Consider the following 24,231-nt stretch of genomic DNA (forward strand, 5'->3'; position numbering starts at 1 on the left):
GAAGAAAATGATGTTCCAGGACAAATAGATTATTCTTACAGTTCCAGGAAGCACCTTTTCTGGGCAGCAAGGGAGCTGCATTTTCTTCTGATGGTGAAAGTAATCAGCTTCTGGCAATGGATCTGTTCTAGGATGAATGTAGTTTCAAGGATAAAATATGATTTTCTTAATTTTGTGAAAAAGGATACACACTTTGGCATCTCCAAGCCATCAATTTGTCTGTCAAAGGCCTGAAAATGCATATTTATTTAAAGCTTAGTTCTTCTGAATGTGATAGAGAGATAGATTGTCAGTCTATGAGCCCAAACATGCTGGAACGTGTCTGGACGAAGATAACCAAAATGGTCAAATATCTAGAAATCTAGGGAGGAGGGAGCAAGCTTGTCTTCTGCTGCCCTGCAGACTAGGACGTGGAACAACAGCTTCAAACTACAGGAAAGGAGATTCCACTGGAACATGAGGAAGAACTTTCTAACTGTGAGAGCTGTTCAGCAGTGGAACTCACTGCCTCGGAGTGTGGTGGAGGCTCCTTCTTTATGTATTTATTTATTTATTTACAGTATTTATATTTCGCCCTTCTCACCCCAAAGGGGACTCAGGGCGGATCACATTATATACATACAGGGCAAACATTCAATGCCCATATACACATAGAACCGAGACAGAGACAGACGCAGAGGCAATTTAACCTTCTCCTGAGGGGATGTTCGATTCTGGCCACAGGGGGGAGCAGCTGCTTCATTGTCCACTGTGACTGCACTTCTTCATTCCAACATCGTAAATTAGTTAAATTTGCCTCCCCACTTTATAAGTGGTACCTTATTTCCTACTTGATAGATGCAACTATCTTTCGGGTTGCTAGGTCAGCAATGAGCAGGAGCTATTTTTTTAAAAAATTGACGGGTGCTCACCCCACCACGGGCTGGCCTCGAACTCATGACCTCATGGTCAGAGTGATTTATTGCAGCAGGCTGCTCACCAGCCTGCGCCACAGCCCGGCCCCTTTGAAGGTTTTTAAGCAGAGGTTGGATGGCCATCTATTGAGGGTGCCTTGAAAGCAATTTTCCTGCATCTTGGCAGAATAGGGTTGGACTGGATGGCCCACGAGGTCTCTTCCAACTCTATGATTCTGTGAAATTATGTCTTATGAGAAATGGCTTAGAGAGCTGGACATAATGGCCATGTTTAAATATGTGAAAGGATGTGATGTTGAAGAGGGAGCAAACTTTTTTTTCACTGCTCCAGAGGAGCAATGAATTCAAACACCTTGAAATTCCACCTAAACGCTAGGAAGAATGTTTTCCTAATGGTAAGAACTGTTTAATTGTTTGGTTTCTGATTCATTTTCCTCTGTGTTGCTCCTCTATCACAAGCATTGTCTTTTCTCATTCAGTTACTATTTTTTCTCTTTCCATCTCTTTTGGGAAGAATATCCTTGGTCGCTGTGGATATGGACGAGTGACATCAAAGGTGCCGGGACTGATGCGCCCATCTTCCTCCAGATTTATGGTGACAAAGGGAAATCTGATGAAATGAAACTGGACAATAAGTCTGACAACTTTGAAGCTGGGCAGACTGACAAATTTATGGTAAGGCGTTTCGTTTTGATTATATGCACAAATCAAAGTGGAGGGGTTGCTTTATTAGAAACACTGAAATCTTATGCAAGAGATGCACGGCATGAACATGAATAGGAGATGAATGTCTCAAAGAGATGATCTCTATAGTGCATGCGTACTTCCTTAATTTAACCTCAATTGGAGAAGAATCCATTTCATAAGTAACCCAGGTATCTGTACATACGGGAAATGTAATTTCTAGAGTTACTGAATCTCCAAAGTGCTGGCTGGAGAACTGGGTTGGTAATATTGGTTTTGGGACTTGGCCTGTAACTTTCAAGTACTTTCTTTCAATTGGTCCTTGAGGTAAGACGGTGACCAAATAGCCCTAGTAGTTATGCAACACTGGTGATCCTGCAGCTCTTTCTGCCCTGCACATAATAATTACATTTATCCTTTCCCTGCATCAAGCAATGTGATTCTGAATAGAGGTTTAATGACCCTTGTCATACAGCATTGACCAGAGCCTGCGGGAAATAAACTTATCATTAAATTGCTGCAGGGATGTAGGCATAATCCCTTTCTGCCTTCTCTGTTTTGTTGCTCAAGTAAACAAACATAGAAGCTACTTTTGCCTTGGTGCTTTGAAGCCAGGTGCTGATGGGTCTGTCTGCACTGGTTAGAAATGGCAAATCAAGCCAGGCGTCATTCATGGACATCCACATGACTCTGGCCCATGACACTGAGCAAAATTCATTCGCCTGGTTATACATTGCTAGATGCCTTTGCTCTTGTCATATCACCCTTTCCCCGTTTTCAGTCATCTCCAAACCAGTCAAAACCTCTCTGAGTTCTTGGACTCCCAATTCAACTCAATCGTGCAATTCCAGTTCATTTCACAGGAGCCTCCGGTGGCCTAGGGGATAAAAGCCTTGTGACTTGAAGGTTGGGTTGCTGACCTGAAAGCTGCCAGGTTCGAATCCCACCCAGGGAGAGCGCGGATGAGCTCCAGCTCCATGCGGGGACATGAGAGAAGCCTCCCACAAGGATGGTAAAACATCAAAACATCCGAGCATTCCCTGGGTAACGTCCTTGCAGACGGCCAGTTCTCTTACTCCAGAAGCAACTCAGGTTGCTCCTGACACGAAAAAAAAAGTTAATTTCATTGGGGCTTATGCAGGAGAACTTCTCAGCAATTCATGCCCCACCTTCCTAATGCCGCGACCCCTTAATACAGTTCCTCATCTTGTGGTGACCCCCATCCATAAAATTATCTTCGTTGCTACTTCATAACTGTCATTTTGCTAATGTAAATATCTGTTATGCAGGATGCATTTTCATTCACTGGACCAAATTTGGCACAAATACCCGATATGCCCAAATTTGAATACTGTTGGGCTTGGGAGAGGATTGTGTTTGTCATTTTGGAGTTGTAGTTGCTGGGATTTATAGTTAATATACAAACAAAGAGCATTCTGAACTCCACCAATGATGGAGTTGAACCAGATTTGGCACACGGAACTCCCATGACCAACAGAAAATACTGGAAGGGTTTGGTGGCCTTGAGTTTTGGTGTTGTAGCTCACTTACACCCAGAGAACTCTGTGTACTCAAACAATGATGGATCTGGGTTTCTGTGAGCTTTCTGAGCTGTATGGTCATGTTCCAGATGCATTCTCTCCTGGCGTTTCACCCACATCTATGCAGGCATCCTCAGGGGTTGTGAGGTCTGTTGGAAACTAGACAAGTGGGGGTTGTATATCTGTGGAATGTCCAGGCTGGGAAATTGTCTGCTTGAGGCAAGTGTGGATGTTGCCAATGCCAACCTTGATTAGCATTGAATGCCCTTGCAGCATCAAAGCCTGGCTCCTTCCTGCCTGGGGTAATCATTTGTTAGGAGGTGTTAGCTGGCTCTGATTGTTTCCTGTCCCAACAAAGGATGTCTCCAGGCAGGAAGCAGCCACGCTTTGAAGCTGCAAGACTATTCAGTGCTAATCAAGGTGACCAATTGCAATATTCACGCTTGCCTCCATCAAACAAGAGTTCTTTCTTCTATCCTGGATAGAAGAATAAACCTCACTTGCATAGAGAAGGACAGGTGGAGAGATCTTCAGCCTTCTCTCTACCAAAGGGGTCCCTAAGACCAGCATAAATATGTATTTTCTGATGGTCTTTCGCGACCCCTCTGACACCCCCCTTGCGACCCCCCCCCCCCGGAAGTCCCAACCCTCAGGTTGAGAAACGCTACACTATAGGAATATACTGTTTAGCTGAGTTTATCCCAATACTTCTTTGTGTATACAGATTGAGCTTCCAGATTTCGGGATTTTGTACAAGATCCGGATATGGCATGAGAAGCGGAGTCCATTTGCTGGCTGGCATCTGGACAAGGTAAGAAGCCAGTAGAAAAGAGGGCCATTCCAGGCAATAAAGGAGCTGGGGTGGGTTAATGGTTTGAATGATGGACTAGGATGCTTGGAGCACAACGTTTAAATCCCCTTTCGGCTATAGAAACTCATTGGGTGATCATGAGCAGGTCACACTTTCTCAGCATTAGGGGAAGGCAAATCTGCTCTGAAAAAATATTTTTGATAAAATCATGTGATAGGTTCACTTTAGGTTTGCCATGTATACTCATAATAAAAGTGAAAATGTGTATGTGTGTATGTGGCAGAGGTGTCCACTTACACAGTCTCCTGCCTCCACAAACAGCTTTAACTCACAGTTGTTGAAGAGCCACCAAAAGTACTCCCTCCTATGACATTTCAAGTTATAGCGAGAACCATGAACATGTAGCCCAACCCCTGACAATGTCTTCCCCCAAAACTACAGCTCACCATCCAAGAAATGTTTTCATTTGTGGACAATTTCATCCTAGATTTTACGTGTTTCCTCCAACTAGTACACCTCCAAATGTTCCTTACTCTCTCCATTGGTGTGGAATTTGCATGACCCCGCCCACTGCCTCTCCCTTAACCCTTTCCTACTCTTTGGAACTCTGTCTGCACAACAAACAGAGCAGAACTAATCAGCAACTAAATATACTGGAGGAGTTTGGGGGATTGACCTTCCACATGATGGAAGCTGTAGTTCACCCTGCATCAAATTAGAACACTGTGAACCCCACTGACAATGGACCTGGACCACATTTGGCACACAGAACCCCCAGGACCAAAGAAAAATACTGGGGAGGTTTTTAGGGAAAATTCACCTTGATTTATAGCCATTGTAGGTCCTGGGATTTATAGTTCACCTGCAATTAAAGAGCACTCTGGACCCAGCAGTGATGGCCCAGGACCTAACTTAGCACAGAGAACCCCCATGACCAACAAAACATGCAGGAGGGCTTTGGGGGAAATTCACTGCAAACAACAAAGGATCTGCACCAAATTGGCACACATACCCAATATACCAATATTTGAATACTGGTGGGTCTGGGGCGGAATTGGCCTTGGCATTTGTTAGTTGTATGTACTGGGATGTATAGTTCACTTGCAATCAAAGAGCACTCCAAACCCCACCGATGATAGACCTGGATCTAACTTGGCACACAGAACCCCCCACAACCAACAATGTACTGGAGGGGTTTGAGGGGACTGACCCACCATGGTGGGATTTGTAATTCATCCTGTATCTGGAGAGCATACTGAACCCCACTGATGATGCATCTAGAGTCCATTTGCCCAACATGACAAACTTTAAGTATTGATAGAGTTTCAGGGGGTTAATCTGGCATGATGTGAGTTGTAGTACACCCACAGCCTTTTGTTTTTTGTAAAATTAAAAAAATGACTTCTTCTAATAACCCGGGAAACGCTGGGTACCCTAGCTAGTCTATCTTATCTATATATATAAAAGGATAAAGTTGCGGGCGCAGTGACTATAACAACAAAACTAAACATCCCAGAAATACGAAACTTGGCAACACAATGCAAAAGCCTTGCCTCCCGGTTACAACAACACAACCACACCACAAAACCACAATCCGGACCCACAAAACTCACAACAACACATCATGACTATAACAACACAACTAAACGCCCTAGAAATACAAAACTTGGCAACACAACGCAAAAGCCTTGCCTCCCGGTTGTAACAACACAATCACACAACAAAACCACACTGGACCCACAAACTCACAACAACGCATCGTGACTATAACAACACAACTAAACACCCCAGAAATACGAAACTTGGCGACACAACGCAAAAGCCTTCCCTCCAGGTTGTAACAACACAACCACACCACAAAACCACAATCCGGACCCATAAAACTCACAACAATGCATCGTGACTATAACAACACAACTAAACGCCCCAGAAATACGAAACTTGGCACACAACTAAATGCCCCAGAAATACAAAACTTGACAACACAATGCAAAAGCCTTGCCTCCTGGTTGTAACAACACAACCACACCACAAAACCACAATCCGGATGCACAAAACTCTCAACAAAGCATCGTGACTATAACAACACAACTAAACGCCCCAGAAATACGAAACTTGGCGACACAACGCAAAAGCCTTCCCTCCAGGTTGTAACAACACAACCACACCACAAAACCACAATCCGGACCCATAAAACTCACAACAATGCATCGTGACTATAACAACACAACTAAACGCCCCAGAAATACGAAACTTGGCAAAACAATGCAAAAGCCTTGCCTCCCGGTTGTAACAACACAATCACACCACAAAACACAATCTGGATCCACAAAACTCATAACAATGCATTGTGACTATAACACCACAACTAAACACCCCAGAAATACGAAACTTGGCACACAACTAAATGCCCCAGAAATACAAAACTTGACAACACAATGCAAAAGCCTTGCCTCCCGGTTGTAACAACACAACCAAACCACAAAACCACAATCTGGACCCACAAAACTCACAACAACGCATCGTGACTATAACAACACAACTAAACGCTCCAGAAATACAAAATTTGACAACACAACACAAAAGCCTTCCTTCGCGGTTGTAACAACACAACCACACCACAAAACCACAATCTGGACCCAAAAAACTCACAACAACACATTGTGACTATAACAACACAACTAAACTGGATGGCCATCTGTCTGAGAGGTTTGGGTGGGTTCTTCCTCCATGACAAAAAGAAAGAAAGGGGTTAGACTGGATGCAAACTACAAATCCCAGCACCCCATGGCATGGAGTCCATGCATTTCAATTAGAGGCCTCTTCCTTCTCCCTTTCCCCACCATCCAACCTACTGACCCAGTTCCATGGCTCTACAGGCAGGAAAGGCTGGGACGGATAGAATGAAGGAAGGAGGGAGGGAAGGGAAGCGAAGGAACGCCAAGTACAAGAGTCCTCCCTCTCTGCCCGGAAGGCCAAGAGCAAAAGGGAGAGAAAGACCATTGATCCGGTTATATTTACCCTCCTTTCTGACCAGTGTGTTCTTATCCACGAGCTCAGGACCGGAGCAGAGAAAGGGAACAGCATAGGAATAAAGGAAACAAGGAGAGCACCCACTCTATCTATCCATCCACTCATCTATCCACCCACTCACCCACTAATAATAAACACCTACACAGGCAAGAATCAGATATGCACTGAGTCTACAAGGCCATTCAGTGCTCATCCACCTCCCCAATCCCTACATTCACACTTTGCCTCCAAAAAACAATTACAATAATAACAATGACAACAACAACAATAAGAATCTACACCATCACAGGCAAGAAGCAGCCAGGCACTGAGGCTGAGAGGCCAGTCAGTGCTACACTGGGCCTCCAAAAAACAATATAGTAGCATCTAACTTATCCAGCCTTCATGACCACTACAACAACAATAATAAACACCTACACAGGCAAAAAAAAAAATATTGTACCACAATAAATATATAAACCGCACTCAGCAGAATCAGACATCACGATTAACAACAAACCAAAGACAACAGGGATCTCAAGCAATTATCAATCAACAAAAAAATTGAAGAAGGTAACAGACTTCAAATACTACTACTAATGTGAGTATAAAGAAGGGTGGAGGTCACAGCATAAATACAACCTAATGTAGACTGACCAACACCACCAGACTAAGCCACAGCAACGCGTGGCCGGGCACAGCTAGTCTATATATAAATGTTCTGACCTATTCTGCCTTAAAGTAAACAGCTAAACTAAACACCCAAACCCCACGAAACTTGGCCACAAAAGACATGGACATCCTTGCTGTGTTTAGACATCTAAACAAAAACAAAATTCAAACTGGAAGTCACTCAAAACCCCCCAAAACTGGAAAACTTCACTGTGCGCATGTGCGGGGGAGCCCCCACCCTTGGAAAACCAACCTCAATGAAGGTCAGGGACTTCCCTGAGGGGATCTCACCAGACTTGTAACTTATAAATGGCTTCAAGTCACAAAACAACAATAACAAGTAGGTAATAAGCAATTGTATTGGCTATATATGAAGTTCATATTTGTGTCTAAGGTTAATCCAAGTTTACATTCCTGTTTAATACCTTTTCTATCCTTCCTGGATTCCAATTTGGAAGGTACTATTGGGAATTGGCACATTTAAGCAATAGGCAGATACAAGAGTGGAAACCAAGGGACAGAGTAGGCATGGCCAAAGCCAAATCGGCAGATTTGTAATAATAATAATAATAATAATAATAATAATAATAATAATAATAATAATAATAATAATAATAATAATAATAATAATAATAACAATTATTACCATCTCCCCGTGGGGACTTGGGGTGGCTCACAATGTTACAAAAGTAACAGTGCAAATACATTAACAATATACACAGTTTAAAACACAAGAAGATGATAAAACAGAATTTAAAACAAAGGTTTATACAACAGTAATAATATCAAACAACCACCAATGCAATTCAGTCAACTTCAAAGATGGGGGGGGGGACTATAGCAGCAATATAAGATAAAATCATTAGATTAAAATACCCAGATGAAAGGAACCTAATAACATTCAGAATAGAATTATAATGAGGCTGGTTATTTTTTTCATTTGGACACTTTTCCTCTGAGCATGCAAAGTATCTCTCAGTTCTATGTGTGGCTTCTCAGGAGTAAACCTCAATGCATATAAAGAGCATAGCACAGCTTTTGTGTCAGATTTTAAGAGCAGCATGTTAAATGCTTTAAGAGCCACTAATGCAGGCATGGGCAAACTTTGGCCCTCCAGGTGTTTTGGACTCCAACTTCCACAATTCCTAACAGCCTTCCAGTTTGCTCATGCCTGCTGTAATGTATGTATATCTGCTTTCAAGTTCCTTTTCAATTATGGTGACCCTATGAATTTCACCGGGTTTTCTTAGGCAATGAATACTCAGAGGTGGTTTTGCCATTTCCTTCTCAAATATCGCCTGCAGCGCCTAGTATTCCTTGGTGGTCTCTCATCCAAGTGCAAACTACCAAGGTCAGACAGGATCTGCAGGCTATTGCTTCCCCAAGATTGTGTTGTGGCGTGCTTTCAAATAATTTAAAGTAGTCCAGACTGCTGGCTTTTGAATATCCTCACTGTAAATCTTAGAGAATAGCAAAGGGAGAAGCCTGTGAGCCAGAAGGGAAATTTATCTGTCCACCAAATTACATCTGTCCAGCAAATTGGCAGTTCTCCATTCCTGTTTTATACCTTCTGGGAGCCCTTTTGAGTCTTTACTGGGAGAAAACAAAGCTATAAATAAAATCATATACATTCAAATCAATCAAACAATCTTTGAAGAAGGTTTGATAACTTACCGGCAAAACAGACCGTTCTTTATTTTGGACATATTCCGGGATACACAAAAGCAGTGGGAAGAATATTGGACCTCACCATTCTGAGAATTCACACTAAAGGTTAAAACATGTTTTTGAGATCTAATATTTTGTTTTAACAGTTCTAATTTGCTTTAATTTGTTAATGGACCGTATATACTTGAATATAAGCTAACACGAATATAAGCCGAGGCACCTAATTTTACCACAAAAAAACTGGGAAAACGTATTGACTCAAGTATAAGCTGAGGGTGGGAAATGCAGCATCTACTGGTAAATTTCAAAATAAAAATAGATACCAAAAATTACATTAATTAATGCATCAGTAGGTTAAATGTTTTTGAATATTTACATAAAACTGCAATTTGAGATAAGACTGTCCAACTCTGATTAAATCATTATTCAAACCTTCTTCATTGTAAATGTGCTTATGTATCCTTCCAATAATAATAAAGAAAGTAAAATAATAAATGTAACAACAACAACAACAACAACAACACAGTCTTAAATGCTTGGAAAGTGTTCGACTTGTGATTTTGTGATACAAAATTCAGCATATACAGGATATACAGGATTTGCTGTGTCATAATGTGTCTTTGTGTCAATAATCATAATAATAGAGTAACATAATGGAAATGTAATAATCACAAATATAAATATAGTAAAATAATGAACGTAATAATGATAAAGAGTAACATAATAAATGTAATAATAATAATAATAATAATAGAGAAAAATAGTACATGGAATAATAATAATAATAATAATAATAATAATAATAATAATAATAATAATAAATAACAAATAACTTTGACTCGAGTATAAGCTGAGGGGGGCTTTTTCAGCCTAAAAAAGAGCTGAAAAACCCGGCTTATACTCGAGTATATATGGTAATATCCTTTAGACTGTAATTATTGTTACCTTTATATTGATTTTATGGTATGTTACCTGGAGATCCTAGAATGTAGATTATACATCTTTTAATAATTTAATTGATTGATCAATTGATAGATTTCTGTATCTTTCCCTTGTGGCAGAAAGGCTGTTTTCCAAAAGAATCCTATTCACTCTGACTCATTTTTTCATGAGGAATGTCTAATCCATTTTTCAGAAATCCTGGGTTTTCTTAGCGTAAAACCGACTGGTTTTTGAACTTCAGAATACTGAGCCAAGAAATAATGCAATTGCATAAATTATTCATATTAAAAATAAATATATTTCCAAGTTATATGTATTATATTTTGATACTGTTTTCTCTAGGGACATAGGGCTGGCAAGGTACTTATACAAATAGGTCATGTTCTGATATGAGTGAGCATTGCTTCATTATCTTAGGTCTATTCGAGATAAAGTTGATATTGAGGACAGTTGTTTTCTTAATATAAAAAGTTTTTAGAGTATAGAATGATAGAATCATAGAGTTGGAAGAGACCTCGTGGGCCATCCAGTCCAACCCCATTCTGCCAAGAAGCAGGAAAATCACATTCAAAGCACCTTTGACAGATGGCCACCCAGCCTCTGCTTAAAAGCCCCCAAAGAAGGAGCCTCCACCACACCCTGTGGCAGAGAGTTCCACTGCTGAACAGCTTTCACAGTTAAGAAGTTCTTCCTAATGTTCAGGTGGAATCTCATTTCCTGTAGCTTGAAGCCGTTGTTCCACATCCTAGTCTCCAGAGAAGCAGAAAACAAGTAGGTGGAGCAACAAATATTGTATATAAACCTTGTTTCTCATAGCTATGGAACAAACTATAGAAATATGGGCAGACGTGCTTTGGACATACCATATATATTTATGTATAAGTTGACCTCATATATAAGTCCAGGGCAGGTTTGTGGGGTTGAAATTATGGATCTTGATGTGACCCATAAGTCAACCCTTTTCCAGCCTAGCAATTTAAAAAGACACCTTGGATTCTCCTGAGATGGACTAAGCTCTTATTTTTGGCTGCTCTACTCAGTGAAGGGCATGGTTTCTTTTTTAACAAGAGTCAAGGTACAGGAGGTCCACTGACCCATGGATCCGTTGATCCACATTTTGGGAGTTGATTTTTTGACTAAAATTTCTAGACTTATACATGAGTATATAAATGGGCTTCCATGTGTACTAAACTGAACTGAGTTGCTTTTCAGTATCCATATTCATGTAGAGCAGAGTTTTCCAAAGCTTGTGTCTCAACACATTTAATGTGTTGGCTGCAGCGTGTTGGTGAGTCACTAAATGTAATGAGAATGACAAAAATCTTAGAAATGTATTATATTACAAATCACATCTTTTAAAAATATAAATGAAAGGTTTTCATGAGATACGTTGTGTCCCCATACATTTTGTTATGTGTCCATATCTCTTAGAAGTTACTACCGTGTTTCCCTGAAAATAAGACAGTGTCTTATATTAATTTTTGCTCCCAAAGATGCACTAGGTCTTATTTTCAGGGGATGTCTTATTGTTCCATGAAGAAGAATTCACATTTATTGTTGAACAAAAAAAATGAACATTTTATATACTGTATAGTAGTTGTCATCACAAACCAGCATAACCAGACAAACTGTGAATCCTATCAAGAATTTCTTGTTACTACCAATATTTCCATGTACAACACTTTATGCTACGAACATTTACTGATCCTGCATGCTCTGGTGTTCAGTTCAGTGGGCATGCTTCCAAACAAAACCTTTGCCAGGTCTTACTTTCGGGGGAGGCCTTATATTTAGCAATTCAGCAAAACCTCTACTAGGTCTTTTTTCAGGGGATGTCTTATTTTAGGGGAAACAGGGTAGTTTAACCTCTGGTTTGTTAGTAAAACTGAATCACTGCTTAGTGAAATGATGCATGTTTAAAAAGTGTGTCACTAACACGAATGGTTGGAAAGCTCTGATGTCGAGGTGGTGTTGCAAAATATGGGCATCCGTTTGCCAGGAATGGAGTCACTGATGTACCGTGGTCCAATGCACAATAGATGCAATTCACTGGCTAGGAGTACCAGTTTTGCATCAACAGTTCCCAATGCACACTAGAAATTGCTCAATGCATGCGGAAGCTCTTTTGCCTTTGTGCACATCTTTGTAATGCACTTACAGGGTTTTGTTGCATTTATTTATTTACAGTATTTGTATTCTGCCCTTCTCACCCCGAAGGGGACTCAGGGCGGATCACAATGTACACATACAGGGCAAACATTTAATGCCATATGAACATAGAGACAGAGACAAAGACACAGAGGCAATTTAACCTTCTCCAGCTTCCAGCTTCCTGAGGGTATGCTCGATTCCGGCCACAGGGGGAGCAGCTGCTTCATTATCCACTGTGACGCCAAGTCCTTGAATACTTCCTCCTTCCAAACGCCACTGGATGATTTTTATGGTGGCATAAATTAGTTAAATTAGCCTCCCCACATAGGTTGTTACCTAAATTCCTACTTGGTTGATGCAACTATCTTTCGGTTGCTTAGGTCAACAACGAGCAGGGTTACTTTTTATTTTAATTGTCAGGTGCTCACTCCGACACGGGCTGGCCTCAAGCTCATGACCTCTTGGTCATAGTGATTTATTGCAGCTGGCTACTAACCAGCCTGCACCAGAGCTCGGCCCATTTCTTCAGTATAGCTATGGATTCATAAAGTTATGAAATATAGATCACGGCGTAGGCTCTCAGCCAGAGTCCTTTTGTTACACAGCCATGTACAGCAATGAGAAATTGCCATTTACCTTTGTAAAAATAAGGTCATATCACTCACAGATTCTGGCTTTTGGGCCTCTAATGCGATTTGATAGGTTTCTGCCCTCTTCTGTGCCGCACGGATGTTTAGAGGATCTAGCTGAGGGTTAGTAAACCATGAAGCATTGCAGAGATGTATGCTGGGTCCACGGATTCATCCACGCGGTCAGTCTCCCCTCATTAGTCTTGGCTTGCTGTCATTTCCACTCCAGGATAAAAAAAGATGACATCCGCTTGCAAAGGAGTTGCTGCTCGTTCTGTTGTCGGGGGATCTCTCAAAGGACTGTCTGTAGGATGCTGCAGATTAATCCTTTATAAACCTTTTGTGGCAGGGCCCTGTTTATTCAGAAATGAGCCCCTCGAAATGCCACGGAGCTTGCTTTCTATGAAATCTATTTTAAAATTGCGGGTCTTCAGGGAAGTTCTTTGTGTCCACAGTCCGCCCGCCGCATTTGCTGTTGTTTGAAGCACAGGGCTCCCATGAAAGTGAAAAATTGCAAATAAAGACATTCCTTCTTTTTACCTGAAATAATACCCCCCATAGGGATTTCTAGATCTTCCAGCATGAAACTCTAATCAATTTCTATTCGAATCTGACCATAGGAATGTAAAGGATTGTAGATGAGGTTAAATAGAAGTTCTTGCATCTACCTGTGAACCAAAGTCACCCTGCAGGGTAATGATGTGCCACTCAGCTTTGTAGAACAATTAACAGGAACTTTACTGACTTCAAAATGATCAAACAGAGCAATAATATTTACAATAGTCTCTCTGATTGCTTACAGAGAACAGTAGGAATAAATAGTCCTTTTAGTCCTTAACATTGCCTCAGTGCCTTAGAAATAACATGGCTCTGAGAGCCGACAGCCATCTTCTCTCCTGGCTGTTTTCAGTCAGCATACACACACAAATTGTAAGATAAACATGCTCAAACCGGCTCCCCAGTAGCATGGCAGAGAAATTGACCTATCAGATTCTCAGCTGTTAGCAGGCTCAGCCAATCAGTTTTTTACATATACTTTCCCAGTTAACCCATTACATCATGCTGTCTTTTCAAGCCACAACATGGACGACTTAGAGATTCTTCGAGAGGCATTCTTTCTAGTAATCTTTCGGTCTTCTAGTATGACTGGTGGAAGTTGACCCTAGCATCAACACTGGAGGATCTAGCGATATCTAGAGAAAACATGTTTAATCAAAACTGTAAACAGCCAAATCTGCAGAAGTCAAATCACAAATGTAGAGGGACAACTGTACTCAGATAGAGGAATCCTTAAGTCCAGTCGTGACCGACTCTGGGGGTTGGTGCTCATCTCCATTTCTAAGCTGAAGAGCTGGCATTGTCAATAGACACCTCTAAGGTCATGTGGCTGGCATGACTGCATGGAGCGCTAGTACCTTCCCACCTGAGTGGTACCTATTGATCTACTCACATTTGCATGTTTTCGAACTTCTAGTTTGGCAGAAGCTGAGGCTAACAGCGGGAGCTCACCCCACTCTCCAAATTTGAACCTTGAGCTTTATTGCTGTCTCAATTTTCTTATCATTCCTTGATTTTACCATATCAACTATGGGCTAGTTCTCTGCAGTTCATACCCTTTTCAAATGTTTATTTCCTACCCTCCCCACCCCAGCTTTCCTATTGCTGATTGTATGAGCATATCTGACTCTGCTGCCATTTCCATTTGATTAAAGGTAACTCTTTTGAAAACTCTGACAAAAGAGAAATACACGTTCCACTGTGGCCGCTGGCTGGACAGCAGTGAAGATGACTTTGAGATTGGGAGGGAACTCACGGCTGAAGGACCACTCGTGACGGAAGTGATGCCAGGTGAGAAGAAAATGGTGTGGGCCACAATGAAGTAGTAGTTAAGCATTTTTAAAGCAGGGAAGGGCAATTATGGGGAGATAAGGAGACCTGGGAGACCCTGGAGGGCCAGATCCCTATAATCACAATGCCATGTAAGAAATCATTTTGTGTCTCAAAGACCCTTTGAGGGTGTGTATGGAGAATATTCACAATGCGTTTAGGTCCTAAAGTAGATGTAAATGCCCTCTGTGTCTCCTAGATGGCATATGGAAGGATTTTTTTGATAAAAAATAACAAAGTTTATCATTATTAAAATTCTAAGGACATTTGGGGGGGGGGGTCAAACATGGCCCTAAGGAGACTCCCATTGGCGTGATAGCTCAAGGTCACAAATAAATACTTTAGATATATAACCTCTTTTAAACAACTTTTAATCTCTGATATAAATTGGTCAGTGAGGTTACAACTCCCCCTTCCAAAAAATGCCAGAGCTCTGTCCAAATGTGATAATAGAATATAGAGTTGGAAGAGACCTCATGGGCCATCTAGTCCATTCCCATTCTGCCAAGAAGCAGAAATATCGCATTCAAAGCACCCCCGAAAGATGTCCATCCAGCCTCTGCTTAAAAGCCTCAAAAGAAGGTGATAATTAAACTGATGTGTGCTGGATCAGCTAATTGTAATTCACTCACAATGTACATTACAAACATATACACATACGAAGGTTATCCAGAAAGTAGATTACGTTTTGGAATAAAAAATGAACAAAGTATAGGAGAAAACATTTACCATATGCAGTTGAAAGCCACACCCAAATACGACTTTTCAACATAGTCGCCATTCAAATCTAGGCACTTATTATAGCAATGAATGAGCTTGGGAACTCCTTCCCCACAAAACTCTGCCACTTGCGTCCTCAACCAGCCAGTCACCCCTTCCCATGACAACACAACTTCCTGGCAATGCAGCGTTTTGGCGACGCAAGCAGCAGAGTTTTGTGGGGAAGGAGTTGCCAAGCTCATTCATCGCTATGATAAGAGCCAAGATTTGAATGGCAACTATGTTGAGAAGTGGTATTTGGGTGTGGCTTTCAACTGCATATGGTAAATGTTTTCTCCTATGCTTTGTTCATTTTTAATTCCAAAACGTAATCTGCTTTCTGGATAGCCCTCGTATACACACATAGACAACCCACCACGCACAGTACAGTAACCCCACAACCCACCCTCAGTGCTACCCACCACCTTGGCTTCCATCACTGAACCTCGTGGAGCTTGTGCACATTTAATTGAACCCTCTGTACTTCTAACTCAATAAATGTTAAAATGTTATTTGTACCAAACCTACATTTCTGCACAGAAAAGAGTTCATATTACACAATACACCTGCTTTTTGAGACAAAATGATGTGTTATTTTGTGCAAATCTTTTGAAAACAAATACTGCTGATCTAGTTAAGGGTAGGAAAGAAGTGACTAGTGGAGTTTAGCAAGGTTCCGTCCTGGGCCCGGTTCTGTTCAACATCTTTATTAATGACTTAGACAAAGGGTTAGAAGGCATGATCATCAAGTTTGCAGACACCACCAAAATTGGGAGGGATAGCCAACACTCCAGAAGACAGGAGCAGAATACAAAATACAGAATACAAAATGATCTTAACAGATTAGAAATGAGCCCAAACTAACAAAATAAAGTTCAACCGGGACAAATGCAAGATACTCCACATAGGCAGAAAAAATGAGATGCAAAGATACAGAATGGGGGACGACTGGCTTGACAGCAGTACGTGCGAAAAAGATCTTGGAGTCCACGTGGGGAACATGAGCCTACCATGTGATGTGGCAACTAAAAAATCCAGTGGGATTTTGGCCTTCATCAATAGGAGTATAGTGTCTAGATCCAGGGAAGTCATGCTACCTCTCTATTCGTGCTGGTCAGACCACACCTGGAATACTGTGTCCAATTCTGGGCATCGCAGTTGAAGGGAGATGTTGACAAGCTGGAAAGCGTCCAGAGGAGGGCAACTAAAATGATCAAGGGTCTGGGGAACAAGCCCTATGAGGAGTGTCTTAAAGAGTTGGGCATGTTTAGCCTGCAGAAGAGAAGGCTGAGAGGAGACATGTTGAGGGCCATGTATCAAGATGTGAGGGGAAGTCATAGGGAGGAGGATGCAAGCTTGTTTTCTGCCACTTTGGAGACTAGGACATGGAACAACGCCTTCAAACTACAGGAAAGGAGATTCCACCTGAACATTAGGAGAACTTCCTCACTGTGAGAGCTGTTCAGCAGTGGAACTCTCTACCCTAGAGTATGGTGGAGGCTTCTTGTTAGGAGACTTTTATTTAGAGGTTGAATGGCCATCTGTCGTGGGTGCTTTGAATGCGATTTTCCTACTTCTTGGCAGAATTGGGTTGGACTGGATGGCCCATGAGGTCTCTTCCAACTCTATGATTCTATACGATTATCACACAATGGTGTATTCCACTTGTGGCACTGCTCTACGGGAGCCCAAACCCACTCAATGTTCTGAGTTCTGTAGATTAAAGCAGAGGTTTGGGTGAGATGCAGCCAAGCCTTCTCCAGCAGCACCGACCTGCTCCCATTGATCAGTATGCAGAGGAGAGCCGTTCCCGAGATGTTGCAGGGATGATTATAATTGCAAATGCAATGATTAAAATGTCAACAAACCTTTGATGAAGTTTATTTTTAATCCACTGTGTGAAGTGGTTGACTGTAAGGAACTGTACATGTTCCCTGGTTGGGTGCTATTTGCCAACTGTATGAGACACAAGATGTCGGGAACAAGCTGGATGTTGCTGCTCTTGTTTGTACCTTTAGGAATGCAGCTACCTGGACCTAATCCAGATGTTAAAATTGTCCTCTGTCAATTGAATTTAGTCTATTCTTTCAGCATTCTTCAGTAGTTCTTCCACTGCATTTCTCCATTGCCTAGTAGCACAAGATATGGCGCCTCAGGCAATAGGGCCAAAGTAGACCTTGTGAAGACCCTGGAATTCCCCAGATGGCCCTGGCCATGACAAGTGTCTTTGATTTGTCATACCTAAAAACTTCTGAGGATGCCTGTCATAGATGTGGGCAAAATGTCAGGAAAGAATGCTTCTGGAACATGTCCATAGAGCCTGGAGAACTCACAGCAACCCAGTGATTCTGGCCATGAAAACCTTTGACAACACATTGTCTTTGATATGTCAGCCCCTCTTTCTCATAGTTTAGTAAGAGCTATAAGATAACATGAGCTGGTATTTCTGGAAACCGGCCTACAAGAACTTCTTTGGAATTGAGTCCAAGTATAGGTCTGAAGGAGGTTCTTCACCCATCTTGCTAAACTTACTAAATGGTCCACCATATGGCTGAATATGTCTTAATTTTGTCATTGCAGAGGTTAGTATTCTCTTTCCTCCTTTATAGCCACCAAAGTTGTCAATCAGGACATAGTGTTTCACTTCAGTAGTGCCATTCAATGTCTGTTGAAGAGTCAAGAGAAGTTGGAGAAAGATGTGGCTATCTCCCTACAGCCTGATGCACTACACAACCTCTAGAAGACTTGGGGTGTATCTATAGTGTAAAATTAAGGCAGTTTGACACTAATTTAACTGACATGGCTCAGTGCTATGAAATCTTGGGAGTTGTAGTTTGGTGAAGCGCTAGCACTCTTGGGCAAAGGAGGCTAAAGACCTCATAAAACGGCATTCATTCTACAGGGTCTCTGTGGATGATGTTATCAGGTGCATCTAATCTTAGGATGTAGCCAGATCCTTCTTCAACCCCTCACCCTCCATTAACATTGAATGGCTATGAAAGGAGGCTATCATAGCATAATGTTTATTTACAGTATTTATATTCCGCCCTTCTCACCCCAAAGGGGACTCAGGGCAGATTACAATGAACATATATATGGCAAACATTCAATGCCATTCAGACAAACAACTTACAGTTTAGACAGACACAGAGGCATTTAATGTCAGGATGGGTTTCTTCTTCAAAACCATTGACCACCGATAAGCACCAAATCACCCTGGTTAATTGGTGATCTTCTGACCCTCACCAATTCTCCTCTGTCAGACTGCCTGCTCGTTTGGCTCGGCAGTACAGACTAAACGACATCTGCTAAAGGCTGCATTTCAAAGATTTATTCAATATATATACAAAGATATTTACAAGCAGCAAAGTCCATCGCTAGAAGCAGACATGCTTCTCTTCCTTGCCGCTCAGCTCGGCACACAACAGTCAACTGATAAGAAACACATTCCACAGTCCGAAGGAAGAACTGTCCTCCCAGGCCGGAAATCATGTCGTATAGGCTGCAGCAGGCTGTCAATCAAACTGGCTTGCTGTTAACTGTGTCGTTGCTGAAACACACACTTGCAAAAACGCTTGATTCACATTTCATACACACACAACAATAATCCAACATTTAACATTCCAGCTTCATGATTCCGGCCACAGGGGGAGCTGTTGCTTCACCATCCATTAGTGGCTGTACTTCCTCATTCCTTTCTGCATGTTGCTGGCAGTTTTATGGTGTTGTAAATTAGTTAAATTAGCCACCCCGCATAAAGCGTACGTACATTTTCCTACTTGACAGATGCAACTGTCTTTCGGGCTACATTAGTCAACAGCAAGCCGGGCTATTTAATGGTCGGGGGCTTAACCCGACCCGGGCTTCAAACTCATGACCTCTTGGTCAGTAGTGATTTATTGCAGCTGGTTACTAGCCAGCTGTGCCACAGCCTGGCCCAATCCTTCTAGTGCGGGGTGGGGAACTGTAGTATCATTTACCTGAAAACCCTTTATGCTACGTTAAGTGATATAGGGGCTAAGCTAAAGTATGTGTATGTTCAGCCCAGCATGCTTTTGTGAGGTAGCACTGTGCTCAACTATATGTGTTTCAAAGTTGTGAAGAGTCTTGTGTAGGTTTTATGTTTTTTTATGGCGGGATAACAAGAATCGAAGTGCTAGATCTATAAAAGCCAACCATAGATCACCAGAAATGCCTTCGGGAGCCACGAGCTGCGAAGCAGAACGCTCCAGAATGACTGCACTCAGCCATCTGGGAGAAGCTGTACAGCTTTATTGCTGGACTTTTTTTTTTTTTTTTTACAAAAAAATCATCTTGTTTTATTAACCTGTGCCTTTGCAGTGATAAAGTACCGGGTAACTGTGCACACCGGGAACGTGAGTGGAAGCGGGACAGATGCCCACGTCTTTGCCTGTCTCATCGGGGATCAAGGAGACACCGGGGATCGCGTCCTGCAGAACAGTGTGAACACAGTCAATAAATTTGAGAAGGGCAGTGTAAGTCAGTGTTCCTATGTGTGTCTGCTTCAAAGTACAGAGTAATATGCTTGCTGGAGAGAAAGCAAGAGGAATATAGAGAAAAGAAACAAGAAGGGATTGACCCAGCAGGACCAACTGAAGGCCTTTCGTTCGGAGAAGCAAATTGCGGCCACTATTCCCCATTATGCAGACTGAAGTGCATAATGCCTCAATAACTACCCTTTATAGTCACATTTAAGTATTAACTGGATCCAGAGGATTAGTGCAGAGGGAGGATTTGGACTTATTTTTCCCAGGTTATAGTATACCGCAGGAGTTCTCAAACTTTTTCAGCCATGGAGCACTTTTTGAAGCAAAAGTTTCTTATGAGGCTGCAAGAAAAGTTTTTATATTATATCATATACCGTATATACTAGAGTATAAACTAGGTTTTCAGTCCTTTTTTAGGGCTGAAAAAGCCCCCCTCAGCTTATACTTGAGTGAGGGTCCTGGCCGGCTTATATTTAGGTCGGTTTATACTTGAGTATATAGCTAATCAGAGTTGGATAGTCTTATCTTATTGAAGTTTTATTATTATCTTAAAATATAGTTTTATGTAAATATTCAGAACCTACTGATTCCTCAATGTAATTTTATTGGTATCTATTTTTATTTTTGAAATTTACCTGTAGCTGCTGCATTTCCCACCCTCATCTTATATTCAAGTCAATAATTTTCCCCATTTTTTGTGATAAAATTAGGTGCCTTGGCTTATATTCGGGTCGGCATATACTCAAGTATATACGGTATTATATTATTTATCATGTATATATATCAGGCATGGGCAAACTTTCTGATGCATTCTGTTTGAAAAATGCCGAGCCAGTGGCAGATGGATGGAGAGTGTTGTGTGAACTAATTGAAAAAAACTTGAATGAATTCCTATGAACAGGGCACACATCTCTTTTATAATGCAAAAAAGAGGAAAGCACAACATTTAAAATGAAGAACAATTTTAACCAACATAAACTTAGTATTTCAATGGAAGACCTCAGGGGCCATCTAGTCCAATTCCCTTCTGCCATGTAAGAAAAGCACCATCAAAGAACCCCCTGAGTGATGGGAGGGAAATAGGGTTTTGGATGCAAGGTAGGTGAGGGGGAAAAGGCTCTTGGTGGCATGGGAATGGGAGGAGCAAGAAGGGAAAGAAGGGAGGAGGAAACCACAGAGCCCCTCAGTATGCTTTGCAGAGTCCCACAGGCTCAACAGAGGACACTTTGAGAACCTCTGGTATACCATATGACCCCCATACCCACAAGATAGATACTTGTGGTTTCACCTACCTGCATCTGACAAAATATGTTCTCTCTAGGAATTGTCCTCTAGGTGATTTTCCAGTATGCTTTTGACAGAAGTTGCCATAGAGCCCCATTGGAGGACCTAGCAAATTCTTAGAGAGTATGCCTATGGTAATGTCCAGTGGTAGTCATTCATTTCAATAGGGTTTGCTATTATCCGCAGATTCCAGTTTCCATGGGAAGTTCACGTATCACCCACGCCTGCAGGAATCATGCTGTTCTTCTCCAACTTATAATGCCTTTGTTTCTGTCTTTCCCCATATTAACTCTTCTTTTTCTTTTCTTCCTTCTGAAGGCTGATGAGTTCATCATTGAAGCAGTCAACTTGAAGCAGGTGAGAAGGGTGAGGATAGGGCATGACGGCAAAGGAGGAAGCAGTGGCTGGTACCTTGGCAAAGTGATAGTGAGGGAAGATGGACAGCCAGAGAGTGAGGCTCAAGAATTCCCCTGCTACAGGTACTAGAAACGACAAGGCCCTCTTGTCGGTTGTCTGAGTGCTCAGACCTCAGACCCCACACTTTTGTTATGACATTTGTTCTGGGCCGTTGTATCATAAAACCTGGATCTTGTTTTTTTTCCCCATGGGCTTCTCCTCCAAGAAAGGAAATTAAAAAACAGCATAGATAGAAACAAAGACAAACTCTGAGGATGCCTGCCATAGATGTGAGCGAAACGTCAGGAGAGAATACTTCTGGAACATGGCCATACAGCCCGGAATACATACAACAACCCTGTAACAAAGACACACTAGTCACCACTAACCTCTGGGTAGTAACACATCACAATGATCATCTTGTAGGACAAATGCTATTAAGGCAAGAACACAGAGATAATTTGTGATGCAGACAATAGGCTTGTGCATTTCGGGTGAATTGCTATCCATTTCTGCTTGCCAGATACCGGAACCACCCCCCATATCCACTTTCCAGCACCTCCCGAAAATTGGTGTGCTGCCAAATGGACATTTTTGTCCCGCATTAAAAAGCGGCTCTTTTCAGCCCATTGGCAGCAATGGGGGAACTTAAGAGGCTCTCCTTTCCCTGGGAGCCTTTCCTGTCTTCCCTTCAAGGCACCCTATCCAGCCCATTGGGGTGGGGGGACTCAGCACAGGCTCCCCTTCCATATGCTTCATTGAAACCTGGATTTAAAAAAGCATCAGAGTTACCATTCTTAAGGGTCTGGATTCTTTCCCTTTTGTTAGAGGAGGAGACTGGGTTTAATGCTTCTTAAAGCTGTTCTACTCTAGAAGAGAGGCAGGCATGCACACTTTCCACTTTCCCAGCACCAGCAACAACACGCCACACAGCTTTCCAAAACATTTTAAGGTGGCCCAGCGGAGGAAGAGTGATGTCCTTGAGCCCAGGGGAGCTATTATCCCTGGACCTCCTTAAAAATTCCCTCTCTTGCTTGCAAGGCTGCAATCTCCTTTCTGCTTGGGGTTTTGCTTCCTTAAAGCTGTTTCTACTTTCTACTCTAGAAGAGAGGTAGGCTTCTCTTTTTGTTTGCTGGGATTACTATTATTAATAATAATTATTTTAGAAGTATTTTCTGGAAGAAGGGATGGAGAAAAAGAAGCACCCCACCTTCTGTCCCTCAGGTCCCCAACTCCCAGTCAGCCCCACTAAATAAAAAGAACCAGGAAAATAAAGGAAAATCAAAAAGATTCAACTGTGATTCCAAATAGGGAAGGAGGAGCTGAGATTGGCTCCCGCTTGCTTTCATGTCAGGCGCATTTTCGTACTGGGATGGCCTTTGCCGTTATGAGCTCCCAGAGGTACTGAAGCTACTGAAGGAAATGGAATCTGTGCACAAGTCTAGCCGACAAACACATAAAAATTAATCTCCGGCAGATAAAGTAAGACTATACCTAAAAATTAGAGGCCTTGCCATGCATATCCAAGGAATAAAATTCATAACTGGAAAAGTTTGACTAGCTCCTACAATTGCCCTGAGATTGGCCACTATATCTGGGGGAAATTAGCCGTTGTCAAAAATGACTTTTCAAAGCTTTGGGGAAATATTTTATCAGAATAAGGAATCTATATGGATATAGAAGGAAAGATCAATAGCAATAAACAAGAGTGCAGAATCCTGTTCTATCTACTTGTAGAATCCCCACCAGTTTTACAATAAACCATAACATTTATCCACATATATTTTTCTGTGAAATGGAAAATATCAGCCATACACCCCCATGTATGTTGATGAATAAGAAAGTCCCATTGATTTCAGCAGGGAGTATTCCCAAGGATAGAATTGCAAGACAAGGCTATACACTGCATACACAATTAGCTAGGATCAAGCTTCATTAAAAGCAGTGGAATGTACTTCTGATTCAATAAGTTGCCAGGATATCACCTTCGAGACAGTGGCTTGGGAGACAGTAAAAGTAATGTTTTTTTTCTTCTTTCTGACGAGTAACACCTGTTAAATTCTCTTTTTCTGTGCAACCATTAAAGATGCAGAAGCCCTCTCCAATTTTTCAGTCTGGTGACATTATGGAATGATAACCCTCAAAAATAACAAATTAGACTGCAGCTCTGTTTTCTAAACATTTTGTCAAAGATACTGAATTTGCTCTGCACCTCTAATTTGTCATGGTTTCAAAAGTGGAAGCATGTTTTTCCATTACAGGAAGCTCTGAGTCAAAACCATCTTAATTTCGGCTTGCAAACTAGTTGATGACTTGTGAAAACAGCATGAAAAAAATCAGTCAACACAGCAAAGCAATAACGTCCTAAATGGC

General features: G+C 41.7%; 1 protein-coding gene across 1 annotated transcript in view; it reads left to right on the forward strand.

Annotated features, from left to right (window-relative positions):
• The window catches only part of loxhd1 (lipoxygenase homology PLAT domains 1), a 210,406-nt gene that overhangs the window by 61,479 nt on the left and 124,696 nt on the right, over positions 1–24,231 (forward strand). Inside the window, exons 10-14 of the mRNA XM_062972582.1 lie at positions 1,429–1,589; positions 3,864–3,950; positions 14,737–14,872; positions 20,012–20,166; positions 21,781–21,941. Coding sequence (XP_062828652.1) covers positions 1,429–1,589; positions 3,864–3,950; positions 14,737–14,872; positions 20,012–20,166; positions 21,781–21,941 — 700 coding nt within the window. The remainder of the gene's footprint in view (positions 1–1,428; positions 1,590–3,863; positions 3,951–14,736; positions 14,873–20,011; positions 20,167–21,780; positions 21,942–24,231) is intronic.

The sequence above is a fragment of the Anolis carolinensis genome, chromosome 2 (assembly GCF_035594765.1).
Source record: "Anolis carolinensis isolate JA03-04 chromosome 2, rAnoCar3.1.pri, whole genome shotgun sequence".
Taxonomy (NCBI): Eukaryota; Metazoa; Chordata; class Lepidosauria; order Squamata; family Dactyloidae; genus Anolis; species Anolis carolinensis.